The sequence below is a fragment of the Aquarana catesbeiana genome, linkage group LG03, assembly GCF_042186555.1.
Source record: "Aquarana catesbeiana isolate 2022-GZ linkage group LG03, ASM4218655v1, whole genome shotgun sequence".
NCBI classification, from domain to species: domain Eukaryota; kingdom Metazoa; phylum Chordata; class Amphibia; order Anura; family Ranidae; genus Aquarana; species Aquarana catesbeiana.
Window position 1 is genome coordinate 660,923,269 of NC_133326.1, and position 25,577 is coordinate 660,948,845.

The 25,577-nt window shown below is 45.8% G+C and overlaps 1 protein-coding gene across 1 annotated transcript; it reads right to left on the bottom strand.

The window, feature by feature from the left end:
* Positions 1-931: 931 nt before the first annotated feature.
* On the bottom strand, positions 932-25,448 carry LOC141133419 (methylthioribose-1-phosphate isomerase-like). Its single transcript, XM_073622798.1, has 6 exons — positions 25,235-25,448; positions 21,706-21,941; positions 12,848-13,020; positions 10,856-11,032; positions 4,697-4,921; positions 932-4,610 (listed from the first exon to the last, which is right to left on the bottom strand). Exons 1-6 carry the CDS (start codon positions 25,364-25,366, stop codon positions 4,471-4,473), a joined length of 1,083 nt encoding a protein of 360 aa, XP_073478899.1. The 5' UTR covers positions 25,367-25,448; the 3' UTR covers positions 932-4,470.
* Between the last annotated feature and the right edge of the window lie 129 nt (positions 25,449-25,577).

Below are 25,577 nucleotides of genomic sequence, written 5' to 3' on the forward strand. Positions count from 1 at the left end.
CATTATAGTGAGTTGAACCACTTCATTATATATTAGAATGTAACAATAGAAACTATGCGCTTCGATCACCCCACACCATATCAACCATGGTGCCATGATAATTGAAACGCCAACACCAGCCTTCCTTTGCCTGCGAAAAATTGCTTACCACCGGAGTGCCTGCCCCTCCCCACCGGGCCTGCAAAAAGGTTGGTGACCACTGCTATGGGCTCTAGCCCCAGATCTTTTGCAGACCTAGCAACACCCCTGTCTACACTAATGTATGTATGAATGACACGGTCTCACTTCACTACAGTGAAACTATCTAGGCTGTCCCTACTCTAGCTGCACACTATGCAAAGCTGAATGATGGTCCTCCTCACTAGACTCACACTATCCCTAGACTGACAGTAAACCAATATTCTACATTGACATTTGAAGCAAAATAGCACAGTATAGCACAATAACTAACTAATAGCACTGAACAGAGCCCTGTTCTATCTCTCTCCACACCGAAATCACACTGAAAATGGCTGCCATTGAAAGAATACTTTTATACTGTGGGGCGGGAATGAGCCATGATTGGATAAAGTCATGATGACAGTGTCCAATCATGACTGACAGTACTCTGTGCCCTGATTGGCTGAAGCTTTCACTGCTTCAGCCAATCAGGGCTTGCAATGCACTGTTCAGCACAGCAATGCATTGTGGTTGGTTCGGGGGGGGGCAAACAAACGGTCAAACGACCCGTTTGTTCGGCTGTTCGAACAGCCGTACAATGAAAGTTCGGCCCGAACTTAAGCTCGGGCCAAACCGTTCCCCATCCCTAGTCACTAGGCTTGGTTTGGTACTGGAGGGGGGCACTCATTCGTCCCCTCCCTTTTCTGACCTGCCGAGACCTAACCTGCTACTATGTTAAGAAAAAACAATAAAATTCTTGAGCATAAAAAAATAGGATCAACCAAGTTTATTGCAGAATTCAAAAAATAAAACCTGTAGTGAGTATGAACAGCATGTACTACAGCATTTATTGGTAGTTTTTAATAATGTGGGTTTAGTGAAACTTTAAAATAAATCAGAGACAAGTATGAATTCCAAAACTGCCTTAACCAGTTATGTAAATACACAATTGATGCAGACTTTTATGCAGAAGTTATTGGTATATTTTATTACAAAAGAGTCTCTGTGTAACAGAAGGGGAGATCCAGTATTGAGGTAAGGAAAAAAGGACATTACAGTTACCAAAGACAATTACTTTGCTCAAGTGTAGTTTAGCTACTCATTATGGCAATTGGCAGCAAATCAGCAGACCCCAGAAAAAGCACATGGCATTGCATAGAAAACAATAAGCGGCTCTACTTTATCTTTTTTACTGCCAATCTCATTATTCCACTTGGGGTCAATCACAAAGCATGCTACACATGTGAAAAGGTATCACTGAGTGGGTATCTCCCAAAGAACGACAGTATACAGTGGGGATCGAAAGTTTGGGCACCCCAGGTAAAAATGTGTATTAATGTGCATAATGAAGCCAAGGAAAGATGAAAAATCTCCAAATGGCATCAAATTACAGATTAGACATTCTTATATGTCAAAAAAAGTTAGATTTTATTTCCATCATTTACACTTTCAAAATTACAGAAAACAAAAAAATGGCGTCTGCAAAAGTTTGGGCACCCTGCAGAATTTATAGCATGCACTGCCCCCTTTGCAAAGCTGAGACCTGCCAGTGTCATGGATTGTTCTCAATCATCGACTGGGAAGACCAGGTGATGTCAATCTCAAAGGTTTTAAATGGCCAGACTCATTTGACCTTGCCCCAACAATCAGCACCATGGTTCTTCTAAGCAGTTGTCTAGAAAACTGAAACTGAAAATAGTTGCTGCTCACAAAGTTGGAGAAGGCTATAAGAAGATAGCAAAGCATTTTCAGATGTCAATATCCTCTGTTCGGAATGTAATTAAGAAATGGCAGTCATCAGGAACAGTGGAAGTTAAAGCAAGATCTGGAAGACCAAGAAAAATATCAGACAGAACAGCTCGCCGGATTGTGAGAAAAGCAATTCAAAACCCACGTTTGACTGCACGATCCCTCCAGAAAGATGTGGCAGACACTGGAGTTGTGGTACACTATTCCACTATAAAGAGATACTTGTACAAATATGGTCTTCATGGAAGAGTCATCAGAAGAAAACCTCTTCTACGTCCTCACCACAAAAATCAGCGTTTGAACTTTGCAAATGAACATATAGACAAGCCTGAGGCATTTTGGAAACAAGTTCCTGTGGACCGATGAGGTAAAAATAGAACTTTTTGGTCGGAATGAGCAAAGGTACGTTTGGAGAAGAAAGGGCACAGAATTTAATGAAAAGAACCTCTGTCCAACTGTTAAGCATGGGGGTGGATCAATCATGCTTTGGGGTTGTATTGCAGCCAGTGGCACAGGGAACATTTCAAGAGTAGAAGGAAAAATGGATTCAATAAAATTTCAGCAAATTTTGAATGGTAACTTGATGCCATCTGTGAAAAAGCTGAAGTTAAAAAGAGAGGATGGCTTCTACAAATGGATAATGATCCTAAACACACCTCAAAATCCATGGGGGATTACATCAAGAGGCATAAACTGAAGGTTTTGCCATGGCCTTCACAATCTCCTGACCTCAACATTATTGAAAATCTATGGATAGCAGTGCGTGGCAGACAGCCCAGGAATCTCAAAGAACTGGAAGACTTTTGTAAGGAAAAATGGGCAAAGATACCTCAAACAAGAATTGAAAGACTCTTGGCTGGCTACAAAAAGCGTTTACAAGCTGTGATACTTGCCAAAGGGGGCAGTACAAGATATTAACTCTGCAGGGTGCCCAAACTTTTGCAGACGCCATTTTTTTGTTTTCTGTAAATTTGAAAGTGTAAATGATGGAAATAAAATCTAACTTTTTTTGACATATAACAATGTCTAATCTGTAATTTGATGCCATTTGGAGATTTTTCCATCTTTCCTTGGCTTCGTTATGCACATTAATACACATTTTTACCTGGGGTGCCCAAACTTTCGACCCCCACTGTAAAACTAATAGACACTGTGGGGTTGATTTACTAACAGTGGAGAATGCAAAATCTGGTGCAGCTGTGTATGGTAGCCAATCAGCTTCTAACTTCAGCTTGTGCAAATCAGCTTTAACAAAACCTGGAAGCCAATTGCACCTGGGTTTTGATCTCTCGAGTTTTCATAAATCAACCCCTGTGACTTCCCACTCTATCCAAAAAACTAAAAAGTTTTTTCTGTCTATCATTTTTTTCTATCTTTTGTAAACAATTTAAGAAAGCTTTACTGTAATTTTCTTTTAAGATCAAATATTATTTTGATCCGTTCTTGCAGGGCCCTTAAATGGCATGAAGACCATAGTCCGATGCCTACTCTGCCTATTTGGTCATCCAGCACTGCCCGTAGGAAGGTAAGGGGGCATGCATATGCAGTAAGAAATGCTAAGGAAAGACTCAGCGGCTTTTAGCAGTAGTTGCATAGTGACGATCACAGGATCAAGGTTGAAGGTAAGTAGAAGACCTAGTAAGCAGTGCTCAAGGTGGTTGGGAGAATTAAAAATATAATATATACAGTTGTCGTTTAAGCCAAATGTATTTTTAGCTGAAAAAAAGTCACATTTTTTACTATAAGGATTCTTATCCTGCTGTGTGAGCCTGGAGTAAAATGATGAAGATGTAGAACCTCTAAAGGGTTTTATTGCCAAGCTAAGGCCACACTGGCAGCAGAGAGGCAGGTAAAACAGGCTGTTAATCAGCATTTTTAAAGCGCTCTCCACAGCTGCGCACTTCCCAAGTTACATGGTGACTGGAGAGGCAAGTTCATATGGCCACAGTTGCAATGCTTCTCTAGAGTTTGGTTTTATGGCCAAAAGAGGTTGAAGTGGCTGTAAACCTCAGAAATGACATATAAACAAAGCATATCCTCTATAGTGTTTGTCTCACTCTCAGTCCAGGGCTCGAAGTGTCATTTCTGTCTGCTGCCTTGTTCCTCTGCTACTAGCCTGAGACACTTGTGACAAGTTTTCCTGACACTAGGATAAAAAAAAGGGCGTCAGGGAAGGGAGCTTAAGCACATAGCTTTTGATTGACAGGAATGTTCCTGTGTGCAGTGGGGAGGGGGTGTGTCTCTTCCCTCCATTTAGCTGTCAAAGTTCTTCTCGCTGAGCTCTGCAGAGTGTAACTTCAGCTCTCCACCCGTTTCCTGACAGTTCAGACAAGCTATATAAATTCTGCACTTTGGATGTAGAGAAGAGAATACTGCAGAAAAACCAGGTACAACTTATGCAGGAGGATTTGTTTAATCTCTGTGTATCACCTGAAGCCAGTCACTTCACTTAGTATACAGTATGTAAGGATTTACAAAATCTTTAGGTTTCAGAGATGATTGGAATGTCAGTTAAAAATGTTGCCCCTCACGTTGCCTCACCCTCTTCACTGCATTATTTTATTACACTATAGAACGTTTTTCAAGACCACGGCTCAGTCCAGCTTTAAGCTCCCCTGGTTTGAAGACTCCTATCTCTGTGATTATTCCAGTAATCAGCTCATGAGGAGTGACATCAAATGCTGGGTTCCAAACTCCAATACCTAAAAGAGAAAGGAGCAGTCAGCGTGTAGCCAAGTCTGCAACATTACACATCTCCCAGACTTAAATTTTTGGCACATCCACCTACCTGGAGCTGCCACACGGATACCATTAATGTCTGTGAGCTCATGGCTTGGTCTCTCCTCGATCACGATGCTGGCTCCTGTCGGCAGACTGAGGTCACATGATGTGCTAGGTGCGGCCACATAGAAGGGTATTCCATGGTACTTGGCAGTGATGGCCAGCTGGTATGTTCCAACTTTATTAGCTGTGTCCCCATTGGCCACCACTCGGTCGGCTCCCACCACAACAGCTGGGGAAAGAATCAAGGTTAATTGAAGACTTTTCATTTCAGTTTAGGATATTTTAAACAGCAATCCATAAAGGTGCAGATCTGTGGAGTGGGTTAGGTTGGGGAGAGTACATGTGCATCTCATAAAATTAGACTATCAAAAAGTTTTTTTATTTCAGTACATCAATTCAAAGAGTGACACTCATATTTTTTATCGAAGCGTTACACACAGAGTGATATATTTCAAGAATTTCTCTCTTTTAATTTTTTATGATTATGGCTTACAGCTAGTGAAAACTTAAAATTCAGTATCTCTGAAAACTAGAATATTAGATAAGACCAATAAAAAAAGATTAAAAAAAAAGGATTTTTAATACAGAAACGTTGGCTTACTGAAAAAGTATGTCCATGTACAGTATAGTATGCACTCAATACTTGGTCAGGGCTCCTTTTGCATGAAGTACTGCATCAATGTGGCGTGGCATGGAGGCGATCAGACTGTGGCACTGCTGAGGTGTTATGGAAGCCCAGGTTGCTTTGATAGCATCCTTCAGCTCATCTCTACTTTTGGGTCTGGTGTCTTTCATCTTTCTCTTGATAATACCCCACAGATTTTCTATGGGGTTTAGGTCAGGCGAGTTTGCTGGCGAATCAAGCAGTGTTACGATGATCATTAAACCAGGTATTGGTACATTTGGCAGTGTGGGCAGGTGCCAAGCCCTGCTGGAAAATTAAATCAGCATCTCCATAAAGTTGGTCAGCAAAGGGAAGCATGAAGTGCTCTAGAATTTCCAGGGTAGAGGGCTGACCTTGGACTTGATAAAACACAGTGGACCGGCATAGTGGTTTACACTCCTGGTTTGTCCACTGCAATATGATAAAAATAAGCATTCTCCACAAACTGTTATATTTGTTTCAAGCCTTACCGATATCCATCCCTCTATGTTTTTTTGTACAGGTCCACTCTTAATTTATTGACTTCATATAGGCTCATAAGCGGCCTTGACTTCATAGACGCCAACTCTCGCTTCCCAAACAATATGGGGGGTTGGATTCCCCGATATAAATAAATATCAAGCAACCCATCTGAGCAGACTTATTGATTGGTGTCATCACCGCGACATCAAGCTCTGGCAGCAAATTGAACAAGCCCAAAGTGAAACCCCTCTCCCTAAAGCACCATGGTGCTACAAAACGTTGCCAAATCCTCTGAAAACTCATCCTTTTATTAGGTTCCATGGCACAAATTTGCTCACATTTACCAAAACCTTACTTTCCTCCTCATATTCTCCTCTATTCCCAGCATTGGAAAACCCGCAATTTACACCAGGTTTCCAAGATAAAACTTGACTTGGGTCGATATCAGGCCGCCCATTCTTGGTACCAAGTGGTTGGCCGTCTATGTCTTCTTTTACGGGTCTCCCAGATTCATTCCGCTTGGTTTTTTCGAGAGCCCTCCAACTATATTCCTTACCTTCTGTCAACATTTCACTACTTTCGAGGAATACTGTTCTGACGAAGGTAAACTACCCCATGTACTCTCTACCACTTATAATCTGCTGATGACACCCCCAGAAAACCACCAGCTACCTAGCCTAGTTAAATGGGAGCCCAATTTAAACCACTCTTTTACTTCAGACAAACGCAACCATATCTGAGTTTATGTTTAAATCTTCTATATGCACAAAGATACAGGAAACTAACTTTAAAATTTTAACAAGATGGTATCATAAATCATCGCAGTCACAAATTCTTTCAAACTACTAGGGACCGTTGCTGGAGATGCCAGGAGGAATGGGGAACAATGCTACACATCTTTTGGTCTTGCGCCAAATTCGAAAACTCCTGGAAGTAGGTCCGAAAGATTGTCCAAAAAATTACAGATCACTTGATTCCCGACGATCCAGCCTTTTTTCCTTCTCCTACTCCCACTGATGATTCTATCCTGATGTTCTATGGACTTTATCGCAAAGTGATTGGATCGCCTGTATGAATTTCAAACATGTAGGGAATGCAAGTACAGGGAACAAGATGTCTGAACGGTGAGCTGTATTGGGAAACCTATTGCCTTAATACCGTTTTTGTTTTCCTTGACCGATGCTTTCCCTGACCAATCTAATTGCGATCCACACCCATACATAAGGTAAACCATCAAACCAGTGTTCCTCTGCAGAGTAACCTGCAATTGAATGCTCAACTGCATTTTCTGTAATATGCTTGAGTGAAGACTAACTGAATTGTATCTGACAATCTTATTTTCTGAACGGATCTCATGAACTTCCCATATTAGGTTCACTGCTGGTGATTTCAAATCTATTTAATTTAGACCATTGCTTCAATTGACTGATTAAGCCAATTCTAAGTGAATATTCTACAATAGGGTTGATTCGTGTGTATGGGATGGATGACTGTCGTGTATGGCTGGTTTTGTTGTGGACACCGGTGTTCCATTAAGACTTTCTTGTCTTAATTTTAATTAAATGTTCTTGGAGGAGGGTATTTGTAATTTATCTTTCTATATGCTAATCATTAGAGGCTTTTCTATTCTTGTTATAGTAATGGTTGATAATTAATAAAGATTACTAGTCCCAAATACTTTTGTATCCTTTCTAAAGAATACCTTTGGGGATCTCTCTTCCCGTTTTTTGTAATCTATATGCTTTTGTATTCAGAGGATCATCACCCTGGAGTTGTAGTTTTACTTACAGTGAATGGTTTTCAAGTAACTTTTCTATTGGTCATTTTGTTCGGTGATGTAGGTATTATATCATATCTACTTTCCTGAGACCTTTCATAGTAGGACTTCTCTTTGGATGAGCTATAGAATCCAATTTTTTCATCTTTTCATAACTTGGATTCTGTGCCTCTCCACTCTTCTTCCAGACTAAAGGCAAATCCACTCTGCACTGTAAGTGCAGGGGGGAAGATCTGAAATGAGCGGAAGCTCTACTGATTTTGTCATCCAATCGTGTACAAGCAAAAATGCTGTTTTTATTTTCCTTGCATGTCCCCCCTTGGATCTAAAGCAAGTGCACTTGTAGTGCAAAGTGGATTTGCCTTTAGTAAAAAATACCCCTCTAGGACCTTGATTTCCAAATGAAATGCAATTTTCCACAGTCAGTGATAATTTGGGGAGCCATGTCATCTGCTGGTGTTGGTCTGCTGTGTTTTATCAAGTCCAAAGTCAGAGCAGCCCTCTACCAGGAAATTCTAGAGCACTTCATGCTTCCCTCTGCTGACCAGCTATATGGAGATGCTGATTTCGTTTTCCAGCAGGACTTGGCACCTGCCCACTCTGCCAAAAGTACCAATACCTGGTTTAATGATCATGGTATCACTGTGCTTTATGGGCCAGCAAACTCACCTGACCTAAACCCCATAGAGAATCTGTGGGGTATTGTCAAGAGGAAGATGAGAGACAACAGACCCAACAATGCAGATGAGCTGAAGGCCGCTATCAAAGCAACCTGGGCTTCCACAACACTTCAGCAGTGCCACAGGCTGATCGCCTCCATGCCGCACCGCATTGATGCAGTAATTCATGAAAAAGGAGCCCGACCGAGTATTGAGTGCATACTATACTGTACATGGACATACTTTTCAGTAAGCCAATATTTCTGTATTAAAAATCTTTTTTTTTTTTATTGGTCTTATGTAATATTCTAACTTGTTGAGATACTGAATGTTGGGTTTTCACTAGCTGTAAGCCATAATCATTAATATAAAGAAATGCTTGAAATATAAAAATGAAATCACTCTGTGTGTAACGCATCTATATAAAATATGAGTTTCACTTTTGAATTGAATTACTGAAATAAATGAACTTTTTGATGATATTCTACTTTTATGAGATGCACCTGTAGTGTGTCATATTCATTGGCTTCAATCCCCTAGTACCTGCATCCTCATCCCCTGTGTCCCTGTATGCTGGAATTCACTGATAAATTCACAGTCACTAAAAAACTTACAATAAGTCTCCATGCAAAGAAAATATTGTATAGCCACCTCTTCCAAAGTCAGCTGGTGCCAAGAGTTGTGTGCTACATCACCACCCCAATTTCACTATGTATGAAATACCCATTCCTGCAATTATTCTAAAAAAAAAAAAAAATAAAAAAAAATAAAAAAAATTAGACTTTACAAACATATCATACTTACCTGCTTTGTGCAATGATTTTTCACACAGCAGCCCCAATCCGCCTCTTCTCGGTTCGCCTACCGGTGCTCTGGGTCCCATAGCAAGCCATTTGCTATCGGGGGCACTTGTGTGTGCTCGCTCCCGAGCCGCCTCTGTGTCCATAAGACACAGAGCGTGGCTCAGCTCAACCTCCTGATCCCTCCTACCTTGCTGTAATTGGCTGAGATGCAGTAGCCCCTCCCCCCCCCCATAAGTATTGGGGGGCTGAGGGGGGAGCTACACACTGAAGCTTTTTTACCTTCATGCATAGAACGCATAAAGGTAGAAAAACCTTCATTCTTTAAAATAATTTCAGTATCCATACCTTTAAATGGTTCTAAAAGACGGGGGGGTTGAATAAGGCTGGCTGAAATCTGGTGATGGCCTTTAAAGCGTTAGTTAACCATACTTTAAAAAATAAATAAAAGAAAACCCGCAAGACAATGGCATAATGCTAGTTTGCATTGCATACTAGTACATTATGAAATGCTTACCTTAGAAAGAAGCCCTCCAGCAGCGTGCTGTCACCACTGACAGGGCTTCCACCTTCACCCAGGCCTTCTTTGGGGTTCCAGCCCTCCGGCTATCTGATTGGCCGAGCCGCGATGATGTCACTCCCACTGCACGTAGCTCTGAAGGGACAGCACAGGTATGCAGTCTTATCAGAGCGCATGCGCCAGTGATGTCACTGACTGCATGCAGTGTGAATATCTCCTAAACAGTGCAAGTTTGGAAGATATTCACAGTACCTACAGGTAAGCCTTATTATGGGCTTACCTGTAGGTACAAGTCAAAAAGAAGACTTTACTACCACTTTAAAGCCTCACTCCAAATATTTTTTTTTTAGTTTTGCATAAGGTACAGTGGTAAGGATGGAGTACAGATTTAACTCTTGCAGAGTTGCTTACTCTGATTTCACTGTACACTGTAAGCTTCTAATATCATGCATTAAGCCGCGTACACACGAGTGGAATGTCCGACAGAAAAAGTCAGACGGAAGCTTTTCATCGTCTATTCCGATTGTGTGTAGGCCTCATCGGACTTCTTTTTTCGAAAATTCTGACGGACCTAGAAATGGAACATGTTCTAAATATTTCTGACAGAACCAATTCCTATCGGGAAAACCGCTCGTCTGTATGCTGTTCCGACGGACCAAAAACGACGCATGCTCTGAAGCAAGTATGAGACGGAAGCTATTGGCTACTGGTTATTGAACTTCCTTGTTCTAGTCCCGTCATAAGTGTTGTAGGTCACCTCGTTCTGGACGGTCGGACTTGTGTGATCGTGTGTATGCAAGACAGCTGGAGTGGAATTCCGTCGGAGAAACGTTCGGAGTTTATTCCGACGGCAAAACCGGTCATGTGTACGTGGCTTTAGAAGATGCAGAAAGTCAGACAGTGGCAGCCTTACCACCTGGCTGGATGATGTCCAACATCTGGCCCTTTCTTTTCTGCATTCATTGGATTTCAGTTCTTTCAAGCATGGAAGCTCAGCATCACATATGGGCATTATCCATGTCTGTATGCAAGAGCAACCTTCTTAGGCATGCCCAATCCTCCAGATTGAAATCTGCCCATCAAGGCATTCTGATATTTGCATAACTCCTCCATAATAAGAGCCCATGGTTTGTATCAGGACCCAGAGCTCATCAGGAAAGTACTGAGGCAGGGTGCTTTACATAGCTTCCTTAGTACTCCTCTCAGGAACCATTCTTCCCTACTCTGCAAAAAACTGTAGTGTAGAATTAAGAGAAGTCTATACCATGAGTTGGACCTCACCGTTGACATGCCGCTCTCGCATGGTGACCGCTGCCATGCTGTCAGTGATGAGAGTTGCCGGCATCTTTTCGTACACCAACTCATAGGCCGTGAGCCGGGAGCCCTGATTATAGGGACGAGTCTCTGTGCAGAAGACATGAGACAGACGGCCAAGAGAGTGGAGCGAGCGTATCACACCTGTATGAAGAGACAGAAGAAGATAATAGAAAACACTACTCACACAGCAATGGAAAAGTCTGAGCTAAAGTAAGGACGGCAGCAGCAATGTCAATTACTGGTCTGACTAAAGGCCCATTCACACTGTGTGTGGGGATTGGTATTTTTCTGCGCTTGATCAACACCAGTCACCATAAGGGCACATCGAAACTCTTCAGATTGCAACACTGCCCTCAGGTATGCTGCATTCTTCCTCAAGGCACTGAAATAACCTCAAGTCACTGTTTTTGCACCTTGACATTTTAATTAAAAAAAAAAGTAAAGCATGCCTCACATAATACCACAAGGCGCCAAACACCACTGCCAATACACAATGAACACTAACACACACACACACACAATAAAACAAAGCATTTTCATGTGCGGATAGTGTGATCTGGCCCTTATATGTAACTCCATTGTTGTTTTCTTAACAAAATAATCACCTCTGGGTGGTCAGTGTACATTGCAGGGGTTTTAACAAACTTTGAAGCAGATTTCAACCTTTCTTTTATGCTGTGAAGGAATAGCTGTTTGCTTCACCATGTCCTATGGATAACAATTCTGAATGGAAGGGTCTGGCTCATTATAAATCACCTTGTGCACTCCGTGTTCTTATGAGAAAAGCTGCAGTGCCCTGTGCAGGGTAGTCTTTTCCCGGCACGGGATACACAGGTGTTGTGTGCTTCCCTGTGACGGTGTCCCATTGTTGTCTACCTGGACATGCAGTTGCAAGAACACAGCCTCTGTGTCTCAATGCGACATGCGAGTGCCAGAGTTTGGCAAAGCTGCCTAGTGCCTCTGAACCTGGCCAGCCATGCCCCTTCACCTTCCCAGCAAGGAAAACTGATATGAAGGTTGTGGCTGTGTTCCAGCTGAGCGGTCATAGAGCAATGGATTGTTAGGGTAAGACACAAGATTTCCTCAAAAATGGTATATTAAAGTGGAACTAAACCCTGCCAACCTCATTAACAAATAAACAAATAATCCACACAACATGTGCCCCAAAATGTTATCAATCAAGCCTTTTCCCTTTTAATAAAATTGACAGTTGTGCTAACGCTACTGAGGCCAGCGCCCATGTTGGCTGAAATAATATGGTGTCAGGATGATTGAAGCACATCAACCATGGTGTTGTTATGATCGATGAGCAAACACCAGCCATTGCCCTGACAAATCGCCCATGAAAAACTGCATACCCATCCCCTTCTTCCCTTTCCCAAAAGGGTTGGGGACTGCTGCTTTAAGGCATTTGCAAGTAAAAAGTTGACCTGTGAATACTTTTAGTGCCCCTGACCTGGAACAAATATGCACTGGAACATTCCCGTCTTCCCTTGATGCAACGTTTTTCTGGGTCAATGGTTTGATAGCCCAGCGATGGGCCTTTCAGGAAGGGGGTTATCAATACCAGCCTTCACATTTCTCAGCACAGGTTTCCTTTACCCAGTGCCAGATCTATAAAGTAACCTAGCCAGGAGCCTCGGGTCTAGTGGATGTCCAGAGGGCCCAACCTTTAGGCTCCTGCTATAAACTACTGGTCAAAACTGTGCACCTGCCGTCACTTCACAAGGAAGGATAGACTTGTACACAGTAGATATAGTGGAGCCATGTAGTACAGACAATGCCAACGGGGCACTTTCTCTCTGCCTATTGCAATTCTTATCAATGTTGGTCAAAGGTATGGGTGGGCCAATGGAACCATCTTTCCTATGGCCTTGCCTTAATGCCTAAATCAGTCTTTGCCTTTACCTACACAACTGCCCCAGAAACAGGGCAACACCAGGGGAAGCCTCTTACCTAGAGCTGTGCCATAGCCAGCAGTAGCCAGGGACCCCGTGTTGCAGTGGGTCATTATACAGACACCGCCAGGCGCTTGGGTGGTCTCCAGGATGTGCTGAGCTCCCAGATCTCCGATCATTTGATTGTCTTTCACATCTTGCTCTAGAAGAGACTCTGCCCATTGGATGGCACTATAAAGAAAAAAAGGACAACCAAGGGATTCAGATTGGTAAGAAGTGACTTGTGGATTTAGGAACCTCAAACATCTAAGCAAAAGGTTGCAATGCCTATATGTCTATGGAATTTAGCAGCCAATGAATTTTTCACAGTGTCCAACCATTTCTGTAATACACCTCCGGTAGTCATAATGATCCCTCAGCTATGCTCTGGTTTAGCAGTACTGCGTCCCAGGTCAGCTCCATGCTCATTGGACAAAAATGACAGCGACAATTCCCTGTCCAATGAGAAGGTTGGATGAACAGTGATGACACGAGAAGTTGCATTGCTGAACTAAGAAGGTGGGTTGCTTACACATATCGCCTATCCGGATGAGTAGTGTGGGTAATGTGTGAGAATCACAAGACTGGCTGTACAGAATTACAAAACCTCTGGCAAGTAAAACCTGCATTTCAACTGTGTATTCAGCTTTGAATTTGGCTCCAAGGGAAACCAATGATTTTTTTTTCCCCCAATTTTTGTTTTTTTTTGTACATTCTAGGGAGGTTCAAAAACCTATCTTTTAGGCCCCTTTCACACTGGGGTGGTTTGCAGGCGTTATTGCGCTAAAAATACCGCCTGCAAACCGCCCCTAAACAGCCTCCGCTGTTTGTTCAGTGTGAAAGCCCGAGGGCTTTCACACTGAAGCGGTGCGCTGGCAGGACGGTAAAAAAAGTCCTGCGAGCCGCATCTTTGGAGCGGTGAAGGAGCTGTGTATTCACCGCTCCTGCCCATTGAAATCAATGGGACAGCGCGGCTATACCGCGGTAATACCGCGGCTATAGCCACGCTGTACGAGTGGTTTTAACCCTTTTTCGGCTGCCAGCGGGGGGGTTAAAACCGCACCGCTAGCGGCCGAATACCGCGGTAAAACATCGCTAAAAATAGCGCTGTTTTATCGCCGACGCCCCCTACCGCCCCAGTGTGAAAGGGGCCTTAGTCATTTATACAAAATCTTGATTTTACCAATAAACATTACCTAGTTCATCCACAACATTGCAATAACAGAACACACAAGTTTTTATGAGAAGAGTACGGCAGTACATTTAGGCCTCATAAATATGGACACCTAGGGCCATATGTTGTAAGATTTGGGTGTATTTCCCCATCCAGGAGCCACGGGTACTACGTACAGCCACCCATAAAACTCAATGGTTGTATATCGATTTACACCAGTGCCTGCGTAAAGACACACATGTGTACATACAATCTTATATGCCAACTATCTGCGCCCAGGATATTTGGCCAGCGAGCGGAACTAAAGAGTGAATACTTATCTGTCCAACTGTCATCTTTGAGCCGTTTGATTGGCCGCAGCGAGACCACTCCTGAGCATACGCAGGAACTAATCATCTTTGGCACTCAGAGACCAGTCAGGCAATGTAAGCTGAGCTGTGCATGTTCGAGAAGACAGCAAGCAGGAAGGTAGAGACATTTTATTGCAGAAGAGACAGCGCATGTCTCTTCTGCAATAGATGTGATAGACCAACACAAAATGGCACATAATTGTGAAGTGGAAGGAAAATGATAAATGGTTTTCAAAATTTTTTTACAAATACCGTATTTATCGGCGTATAACACGCACTTTTTTCCCCTTAAAATCAGGGGAAAGTCGCAGGTGCGTGTTATACGCCGATCCCCTGCGATCCCGAGCTGTGAAAACTTCAAAATCGCCGACCGCGATTTGAAAATGGCGCCGCTGGCGCCGAAATACACAGAGCCGGTCCTCGGCTCTTTCCGGCGGCTCTCGTTCACCTTCGGCTCCACTCGTAGTCCCGAGCGGAGCTATCCGAACCTACTCGGCTAGGTTCGGATAGCTCCGCTCGGGACTACGAGTGGAGCCGAAAGTGAACGAGAGCCGCCGGAAAGAGCCGAGGACCGGCTCTGTGTATTTCGGCGCCGGCGGCGCCATTTTCAAATCGCGGTCGGCGATTTTGAAGCCCAATATGGCAGGGACAGGGGATCGACGGCTGCAATGGGGCAAGGCTGCACTGGGCAAGGCTGCACTGGGCAAGGCTGCACTGGGCAAGGCTGCACTGGGCAAGGCTGCACTGGGGCAAGGCTGCACTGGGGCAAGGCTGCACTGGGGCAAGGCTGCACTGGGGCAAGGCTGCAATGATGGGCATTTAAATGTAAGTTTTTTTTCCCCTTCAACTTCCCTCCTAAAAGTTTTTTTTCCTTAAAATTCCCTCCTAAATTGGGGTGAGTGTTATACACCGGTGCGTGTTATACGCCGATAAATACGGTAAATATATGAAAAGTGTGGGGTACATTTGTATTCAGCCCCCCTGAGTCAATACTTTGCAGAACCACCTTTCACTGCTATTACAGCTGCAAGTCTTTTTGGGGATGTCTCTACCAGCTTTGCACATCTAGAGAGGGACATTCTTGCCTATTCTTGTTTACAAATTAGCTCAAGCTCTGTCAGATTGGATGGAGAGCGTCTGAACAGCAATTTTCAAGTCTTGCCACAGATCTAAACCATTCCATTGTAGCTCTGGATGTATGTTTAGGGTCGCTGTCCTGCTGGAAGGTTAACTTCCACCCCAGTCTCAAGTCTTTTGCAGAATCTAAGTTTCTTCTAATGCCCTGTACACAAGGTCGGATTTTCCGACGGAAAATGTGTGATAGGACCTTGTTGTCGGAAATTCCGACCGTGTGTGGGCTCCATCACACATTTTCCATCGGAATTTCCGACACACAAAGTTTGAGAGCAGGCTATAAAATTTTCCGACAACAAAATCCGTTGTCGAAAATTCCGATCGTGTGTACACAAATCCGACGGACAAAGTGCCACGCATGCTCAGAATAAATTAAGAGACAAAAGCTATTGGCTACTGCCCCGTTTATAGTCCCAAAATAGGTGTTTTACGACACCGCGTTTAGAACGATCGGATTTTCTGACAACTTTGTGTGACTGTGTGTATGCAAGACACGTTTGAGCCAACATCCGTCGAAAAAAATCCATGGATTTTGTTGTCGGAATGTCCGATCAATGTCCGACTGTGTGTACAGGGCATAAGATTGCCCTGTATTTGGCTTCATCCATCTTCCCATCAACTCTGACCAGCTTCCCTGTCCCTGCTGAAGAAAAGCATCCCCACAACATTATGCTGCCACCACCATGTTTCACGGTGCGGATGGTGTGTTCAGGGTGATGTGCAGTGTTAGTTTTTCCATCACACATAGCGTTTTGCTTTTACAACTTTGTCACAATGATATAAAAAACCAAGTTAGACTTACCGGTAACTTGTTTTCCAGAAGTCTTTCAGGACAGCACCTGAGAGATAGCGACTCCACCCACCGGAAACAGGAAACACCTTCTTCCTCCAAACTTTAAAGGGAGGCGCCTCCCTACCATACCTCAGTTGTAGTAGAGAAGACCTCCGGCCCCGGCTGGAACACATAAACACATACGTTAGTCACAGCATAGTATATACAATACAATAGGGCGGGATGTTGCTGTCCTGAAAGACTTCTGGAAAACAAGTTACCGGTAAGTCTAACTTGGTTTTTCCCAAGGCGTCTTTCAGGACAGCACCTGAGAGGATAACAGAGACTTACCCCCTTAGGGCGGGACAACAGCTTGCAGGACCTTTCTGCCAAACGCCTGATCATTAGCAGATGTGAGGTCCAGCCTGTAATGTTTCACGAATGTGTGAAAACTTGACCAAGTTGCCGCCTTGCAGATTTGTTCAGGGGTGGCACCAGCTCTCTCTGCCCAAGTGGCCGCTAATGCTCTTGTTGAGTGTGCAGAAATTCCTGCAGGAGGAGACACGCCTGCATGCGAATAAGCCTCTGAAATGGCTAGCTTCAGCCACCTTGCTAAAGAGATTTTAGAAGCCTGGCAACCTTTCCTGTTGCCTGAAAATAACACAAACAGAGAATCTGAACGTCTAAAGAGCTTTGTCTTTTCCAGGTAACATAACAAAACTCTTCTAACATCCAACATGTGAAAACAAGTCTCCTTCTCCCCTACTGGGTTGGGGCAGAAGGTCGGAAGTACAATGTCCTGAACACGATTTTGTACTGAAGCTACCTTTGGTAAGAATTTCTGATCTGTTCTAAGTATAACCCTATCTGGGAAGATAGATAAATAGGGTTCCTTAACTGATAAAGCATTAAGCTCACTGATCCTTCGTGCAGAGACCATGGCAATCAGAAACACAGACTTAAAAGTGAGATATCTAAGTGGCGCTTCTTCCAAAGGTTCAAAGGGACTCCTTGTTAGAGCCTGGAGGACTATCGACAGATCCCATTTGGGAAACAACCTAAGTGGTGCTGGTCTGGATCTCGTAAGGGATCTGAAAAATCTGGTTACCAATGGATCTGAGGCCACAGATCTTTCTAGGAACACTGCTAGCGCAGCCACCTGTACCTTCAAGGTACTAACTGCTAGTCCCTTGTCAGCACCAACCTGTAAAAATTCCAGAATGGTAACGAGACTCCCTGGGTCCTGGTCAGATGAATTACACCACGTATTGTAAACCTTCCAGACCTTGGAATAGATATTTCTAGTCACCCTTTTCCTACTGGATAATAGCGTAGAGATTAACCGGTTGGAAAAACCTTTGCTCCTTAAGAGCTGCTCTTCAGATACCAAGCAGTGAGCGCCAAAGTGGCTACCTCTGGGTGATTTACCGGTCCCTGAAATAGTAAATCGTGCCTGAGGGGCAGATGCCAATAAGGCCTGACCGCCATTTTCAGAACGGTTGAAAACCAAGCCCTTCTTGGCCAAAAGGGCGTGATTAGGACAACCGGTACCGTTTCCCTTTGAATTTTTCTTAATACTAAGGGAATTAACTGAAATGGGGGGAAAGCGTAGCAGAGATGGAATCTCCATGGATACGCCAAGGCATCTGTTCCTAGTGACCCGTCGTGATTGCTTAGGGAAAAAAATTGCGGAACCAAGGCATTCTCCCTTGAGGCGAACAGGTCCACCTCTGGCAGCCCCCACTTCTCGACAATCATGGCGAAAACCTCTGGGTTCAGCGACCATTCTGCTTCCCGAATTGGGTTTCTGCTCAGGAAATCCGCCACTCCGTTCAGGGATCCCTTTAGATGGACTGCTGATAACGACAGCAAGTGTCCTTCTGCCCAACGGAGAATGCTCATGGCTAGTACTTGCAGCGATTTGCTCCTTGTACCTCCCTGCCTGTTTATGTAAGCCACTGCCGTGGCATTGTCTGTTAGTATTTGAACATGCTGGGCCTGAAGCCCCTGAGCAAATGACCTCAGAGCCAAGTCGATCGCCTTGAGCTCTCTCCAGTTTGAGGACTTGGTCGCCTCTTTCCTGGACCAGTTTCCCTGAGTGAAACCTTTTTCTAGGTGGGCTCCCCAACCCCAGGAACTGGCATCGGTTGTCAGCCTTTTTTCGATTGGAAAGGCCCAGACCAACCCCTCCGATAGGATATCCTGCCTTTTCCACCACCATAGTGACCTCTTCACTTGGGTTGGAACTCTTACCTCTGAGTCCAGGGATTCTAAATTGTGAACCCAAGATCTCAGAAGAAAAGCCTGCAGATGTCTGAAGTGTAGTCTTGCCCACTGAACAGCTGGCATTGACGAAGTCAGAACCCCCAGGGCTGACATGACCAATCTTACCGTCAGCTGCTGGTTGGTCTGCAAAAAAAGACACTGTATCCTGGATTTTTCCTTTCTTCTCTGAAGGAAGAAAAATTTTTTGGCTTACCGAATTTATTATATACCCTAGAAACCGAATCTCCTGAGATGGTTCCGGGGAAGATTTTTGGAGATTTAGGATCCAACCTAGAGACTCCAAATGGCTGCATGCTCTGCTTAAATTGCTCCTCAGCTCCTCTCTTGAGGGGGCGAAAAATAGCAGATCGTCTAAGTAAGGAATTACTGCGATTCCCTGAAGACGCAGCGGAGCTAGGGCCTCTGCCATTACTTTGGTAAAAATTCGGGGTGCGGATGATAGCCCGAAGGGTAGGGCTCTGAATTGCAGATGCTGAATTCTGCCTTCCAACCTTACCGCCAACCTGAGAAACCCCTGGGACTGGGATGAGATTGGAATATGCAGGTATGCATCTTTTAAATCCACTGACGCCATGAAACAACCTGGAGTCAGAATATTTCTGGCGGTGAAAATTGAGTCCATCCTGAACCTTCTGTATTTGATGGCTCTGTTTAGTGGCTTTAAATTTAGAATTAAACGAAATCTTCCTGTTGGTTTTTTTACCAGGAAGACATGTGAATAGAAGCCCTCGTGCCATTCCTCTGGTGGCACCGGGATTACTACACCCTGTTGCATTAGTTCCTCCAGAGAGGATTTCATGGCCAGGGCCCTCATTGGATCTCGAGGAGCATTTGTTACCAGAAACCTTCTTGGGGGGCTTCTGGCGAACTCGAGAGTATAACCCTGCGAGAGAGTGGTCAGAATAAACTGATTTGTAGATATCACTGACCACTGCGGAAGAAACTCTCGTAATCTTCCGCCGACCCGCAGAGATGAGTCATTGTGAGTTTTCGGCCTGTGAAGGAGGACGGAAGAGAATTCCACCTTTGCCCTTCGCCTTTTGCGCAGACCAATTTTTCCTCCTGCCCTGAAACTTACTTTCCTGCTGTTGCTGCTGAGTTTTTTGAGGTCGAAAAAGACGTTTTGGGGTCTGCTTTTTCTTTTTGACCGGAAAGGACTTCTTCTTATCGGCAGTTCTGTCTAGGATATTATCTAGATCTGGGCCAAAAAGAAGGTCACCTGAAAAGGGGATACCACAAAGTTTACTCTTTGAAGCTGTATCACCTGGCCAGGTTTTTAGCCATAAAGCTCTTCTCGCAGCATTTGCTAAAGCTGCAGACCTAGCTGACATCTTGATAGCTTCAGCCGAAGCATCAGCAATATAAGCAACCGCAGAAATCAGGGTAGGAAAGGAATCTAAGATCTCCTGCTTGGGGGAATCTGCCACTATATGAGATCTAAGTTGGTTCACCCAGTATTCCAGATTCCTGGCTACACAGGTTGTGGCCATTGCTGGTTTTAAATTGCTCATGATTGATTGCCATGATCTTTTGAGCAAAAGATCCATGCGTTTGTCCATTGGATCCCTTAGAACACCCATGTCTTCAAAAGACAGGTCTGTGGACCTTGAGACCTGTGAAAAGGCCGCATCCAACCTGGGCACCTTATTCCACACCGCAGAAGGGTCCTCCTCAAAAGGGAAGCGCCTTTTGTGGGCTGTGGAAAAAAAGGGCTTTTTCTCTGGATCTTGCCATTCTTTAGTAATGGCGTCAGAAATGACCGAATGAACTGGAAATGTTCGCCCCTTAGGCTCATTTAACCCTGCATACATGCGGTCATGAAGAGATAACTCCTTCTTTTCCTCACTTAAGCCAAGTGTAACATGGATAGCCTTAAGGAGTCCGTCTACCTCCTCTAGGGAAAGCTTAAATTTGGAAGGAGCCACCTCCGCTTCCTCACCCTCCTCCTCCGAATCCTTAACGGAAGGAGTAGGGGACTGCTCTTCCCTGATAGGGGGGCCTTCAGGTAAAACTTCTACCATGGGGAAAGAAATAGAACCCTGGGAAGCCTCAGAAGTGGATGGCTGACTAGCAGCTGGATTAACTAAAGAGTCACGAAAAGTCTGAATCGTGGCGTATAGTTCCTTCTTTACAGAGGCAACCAGATCATCACAAACCGAAGCTGATTCCTCCTTAACTAAAGAAGTGATGCATGTACTGCATAAGACTTTTTTCCAATTTTCTCCCATTTTGGCCCTGCAAGAAGGACATCTCTTTTTTGGGTCAGAGCTTTTAGCCTGTGAGAGAAAAAACAAAAAAGGGAAAAAAACCAGGGGACCTTTTAGTGAGACCCGGTCTCAGCTACACAAGAATCACCCACAGGTGCACTAAGAAGAAACCAGTCAGCCTCCAGTGCCCAGACAGGCCCCTTGCCACTAGGGGGTAAGAAAAAAGAAAATAGACCAAACCCAGGAAAAGGAAGAAAGGCAGACTTAAACTGCTGCTCCTACCTGAGCTTTACTGGCGCCTGTGCCTGTCCCCACCGCTGCAGACGCTGAGTCCTCCATCTCTGGTGTGCAGCTCTCCACCTGTGGCTTCATATGCCGCTTCCGGACTCCCATAGTGCATCTGCACCGGACCGGAAGCGGAAGTAGGCGCCAGTTCCTGTCCTCCCTCCTCCCCTCTCGCATCCACGCCGGAAATGACGCTTCTGCTGACCCAGTGACCCGCCCTGTCACTTCCGCCGCGCCTGCCGGCCAAAAAAAAACATGGCGGCGGCGCACGCGCACCGCCGCTCCTATGACCGCGCGGATCACCGGGTCTACGGCTCTCCCCGAGCACCAGGAGGGGAAGAGGAGCCCGATTGCTACCGCTGCCAAGGCTTGGGTAGGCCGGGAGGACAGCGGGTCTCCAAAAAGGAGGAAAAAATGAAAAAGAAGCCCTGTCTCCCAGGCATCTGAGAGACCTTGACTCCCCTTCAAAAAGATGTTCCCTCCGGGCCAGAGGAAACACAAAAACTGAGGTATGGTAGGGAGGCGCCTCCCTTTAAAGTTTGGAGGAAGAAGGTGTTTCCTGTTTCCGGTGGGTGGAGTCGCTATCTCTCAGGTGCTGTCCTGAAAGACGCCTTGGGAAAATAACAATAAATGGGGATTACACCTAGACCAGGCATACCCTGTACACACCTTTCAGTCAGCCCCTGGGCTGTGACCCCTGGCTTCTCGGCCTCCCCAGCCAGAAAGGAATTTAGTTCATCAGATGCTTTCTTCATATTGACAGCAGTGGGCCGAGCTCCCACCAACAGCTCCATGGACTCCCGAACGAAGGTGAGAAGATCGGACACTTGCTTCAAGGGATGGGAGGAAAGCTCAACAGCCAGGCTCAGAGAGCCCACAATGGCAATGGCTGGAGCTCCGCGGACCTACAGATATAACAGAGCAATTTATGTTATATCAGCACCCACGACATCTCACTGATTTCCAAGCTTAGACTGCTTTAAAACCATGTAGCCTACACAAAATGTACTTTCTGTAATAGATTAATTCCTATGATTGCCAGCTCCATCCAGTGGCCAAAATGCAGTTTCATAAGAAACCGGCCAAAACTAATGTTCTCATTAAAATATTTCAGAAAACTATACTGCATTTTAGACATTGGACGGTTCTGAGGATCATAGAAAATGATCTATTACAGAAGGAAGGACCAACATGTGTGCAGCCTGGATGAATGTGTGCGACATTCCCCAAAATAATGTTTTATAAATAGACCCCATAGTGCAGTATGATCACATGCTCCTAGTTGTGCCCCGTCACATGGTACATTGGGGGGGCAGTATCATATGGTACATCAGGGGGGCAGTGGTGGGATGGTAGATAACATGGTACATCGGGGGGCAGTGGTGGGAGAGGAGATCACATGGTACATCGGGGGGCAGTGGTGGGAGGGGAGATCACATGATACATCGGGGGCAGTGATGGGAGGGGCGATCACATGGTACATCGGGGGGCAGTGGTGGGAGAGGAGATCACATGGTACATGAGGGGGGCAGTGGTGGGAGAGGAGATCACATGGTACATGGGGGGGGCAGTGGTGGGAGAGGAGATCACATGGTACATGAGGGTGGCAGTGGTGGGAAAGGAGATCACATGGTACATCAGGGGGGCAGTGGCAGGAAGGGAGATAACATGGTACATCGGGGGGCAGTGGCAGGAAGGGAGATAACATGGTACATTGGGGGCGGGAGATCACAAGGTACATGGGGGGGGCAGTGGCGGGAGGGGCGATCACATGGTACATCAGGGGGCAGTGGTGGGAGGGGAGATCACATGGTACATCGGGGGCAGTGATGGGAGGGGCGATCACATGGTACATCGGGGGGGGGGGCAGTGGTGGGAGAGGAGATCACATGGTACATGAGGGGGCAGTGGTGGGCAGGGGGATCACATGGTACATCAGGGGGGCAGTGGTGGCAGAGGAGATCACATGGTACATCAGAGGGCAGTGGCAGGAAGGGAGATCACATGGTACATCGGGGGGACAGTGGCAGGAAGGGAGATCACATAGTACATTGGGGGGCGGGAGATCACAAGGTACATGGGGAGGGCCGTGGTGGGAGGGGCGATCACATGGTACATCGGGGGGCCGTGGTGGGAGGGGCGATCACATGGTACATCGGGGGGGCCGTGGTGGGAGGGGCGATCACATGGTACATCGGGGGGGCGAGGTGGGAGGGGAGATCACATGGTACATCGGGGGGGCAGTGGTGGGAGGGGAGATCACATGGTACATCGGGGGGGCAGTGGTGGGAGGGGAGATCACATGGTACACCGGGGGGCCGTGGTGGGAGGGGCGATCACATGGTACACCGGGGGGCCGTGGTGTGAGGGGCGATCACATGGTACACCGGGGGGGCCGTGGTGGGAGGGGCGATCACATGGTACATCGGGGCTAGAGTTACCACCTCATCCCTTTAAATCTGAACATATTCTAATTACACAGGTTCTGTGGCCGATTAACTGCTTCAGCCTCGGAAGATTTGGCTGCTGAATGACCGGGCCATTTTTTTGCTATTCAGCACTGCGTCGCTTTAACTGACAATTACGCGGTCGAGCAACGCTGTACCCAAACAAAATTGACGTCCTTTTTTTCCCCACAAATAGAGCTTTCTTTTGGTGGTATTTGATCACCTCTGCGGTTTTTATTTTTTGCACTATAAACAAAAAAAGAGCGACAATTTTGAAAAAAAAAAAAAAACGCAATATTTTGTACTTTTTGCTATAATAAATATCTCCATTTTTTTTTTTTTTTTTTTTTTAAAAAGATAATTTTTTCTCAGTTTAGGCCGATATGTATTCTTCTACATATTTTTGGTAATAAAAATCGCAATAAGCGATTGGTTTGCGCAAAAGTTATAGCGTCTACAAAATAGGGGATAGATTTATAGCATTTTTATTATATATTTTTTTTTACTAGTAATGGTGTCGATCTGCGATTTTTATCGTGACTGCAACATTATGGTGGACACATTGGACAATTTTGACACATTTTTGGGACCACTGGCATTTATACAGCGATCAGTGCTATAAAAAATGCACCGATTACTGTAAAAATGTCACTGGCAGGGAAGGGGTTAACACTAGGGGGCGATCAAGGGGTTAACTGTGTTCCCTAGTGTGTTTTCTAACTGAAGGGGGGAGGGGACTGTCTAGGGGAGATGACAGATCGCTGGTCATACTTTGAATGAACACACGATCAGTCTCTTCTCCCCTCAGAGAACCGGGAGCTCTGTGTTTAGACCGGTTCTCGCCGTGCCACAAACGATTGCGGGAGCGCCCGCCCCTAGTGGCCACCAGAAGGAGCGACGTAACATGACGTCGATTTGCCTGCCCGTGCCATTCTGCCGCAATAAAACTGCTGTGGCTGGTTGGCACGCGGTTAAGGTGGTAATTAAACTCACTTGGTGCCCTATCTGCATGAAACTAGCATCAGAACCTGTGTAATTCATGTGTGTTCGGGTTTAAATTGATGAGGTGGCAACCCTAAGTGGGGGAGACAGTGGTGGGAGGGGAGATCAAATGGTATCAGGGGGCAGTAGTGGGAGGGGAGATCACATGGTATCAGGGGGCAGTAGTGGGAGGGGAGATCACATGGTATCAGGGGGGCAGTAGTGGGAGGGGAGATCACATGGTATCAGGGGGCAGTAGTGGGAGGGGAGATCACATGGTATCAGGGGGCAGTAGTGGGAGGGGAGATCACATGGTATCAGGGGGCAGTAGTGGGAGGGGAGATCACATGGTATCAGGGGGGCAGGCCAGTGGTGGGCGGGGAGATCACATGGTATCAGGGGGGCAGTGGTGGGAGGGGAGATCACATGGTATCAGGGGGCAGTAGTGGGAGGGGAGATCACATGGTATCAGGGGGCAGTAGTGGGAGGGGAGATCACATGGTATCAGGGGGCAGTAGTGGGAGGGGAGATCACATGTTATCAGGGGGGCAGGCCAGTGGTGGGCGGGGAGATCACATGTTATCAGGGGGGCAGGCCAGTGGTGGGCGGGGAGATCACATGTTATCAGGGGTGGGAGGGGCGATCACATGGTCTATAAGAGAATTGTAGAAAGCGGAGCAGTGCGGTAGTCACGTGCTTATTCCGCTCTCCCTGATTGGCAGAGCAAACCTTCAGATCACCCTCTCCCCGCCCATGATCCCGCCCCTCACCTTCATGGTCCGGATAACCTCGGCTCCTTCCCGCACTCCGCTCACCGGGTCATACTGGCTGGTGTGCGGCAGCAGTAGCTGATTGAGGACCTGCAGGGAGCCCCGGCTGTACCGCACCGACTCCAGAGACATGGCGAGCACGGCGCTTCCTATCTCTGGCCTGTGACCACGTGTCTGCCGAGAGTGGGCGGGCCGTACTGACACCGGGGCGGGGCTATATGCGTGCAGAATGTTACCGTATGTATTGTAATAGAGGCGCCGCTTTTACTTCCTGTGTACCGCGCACAGCTGTGTACTCCAGTGTCAGTCGGTCTACTACAGACAATACACAGGCTGGTACTGC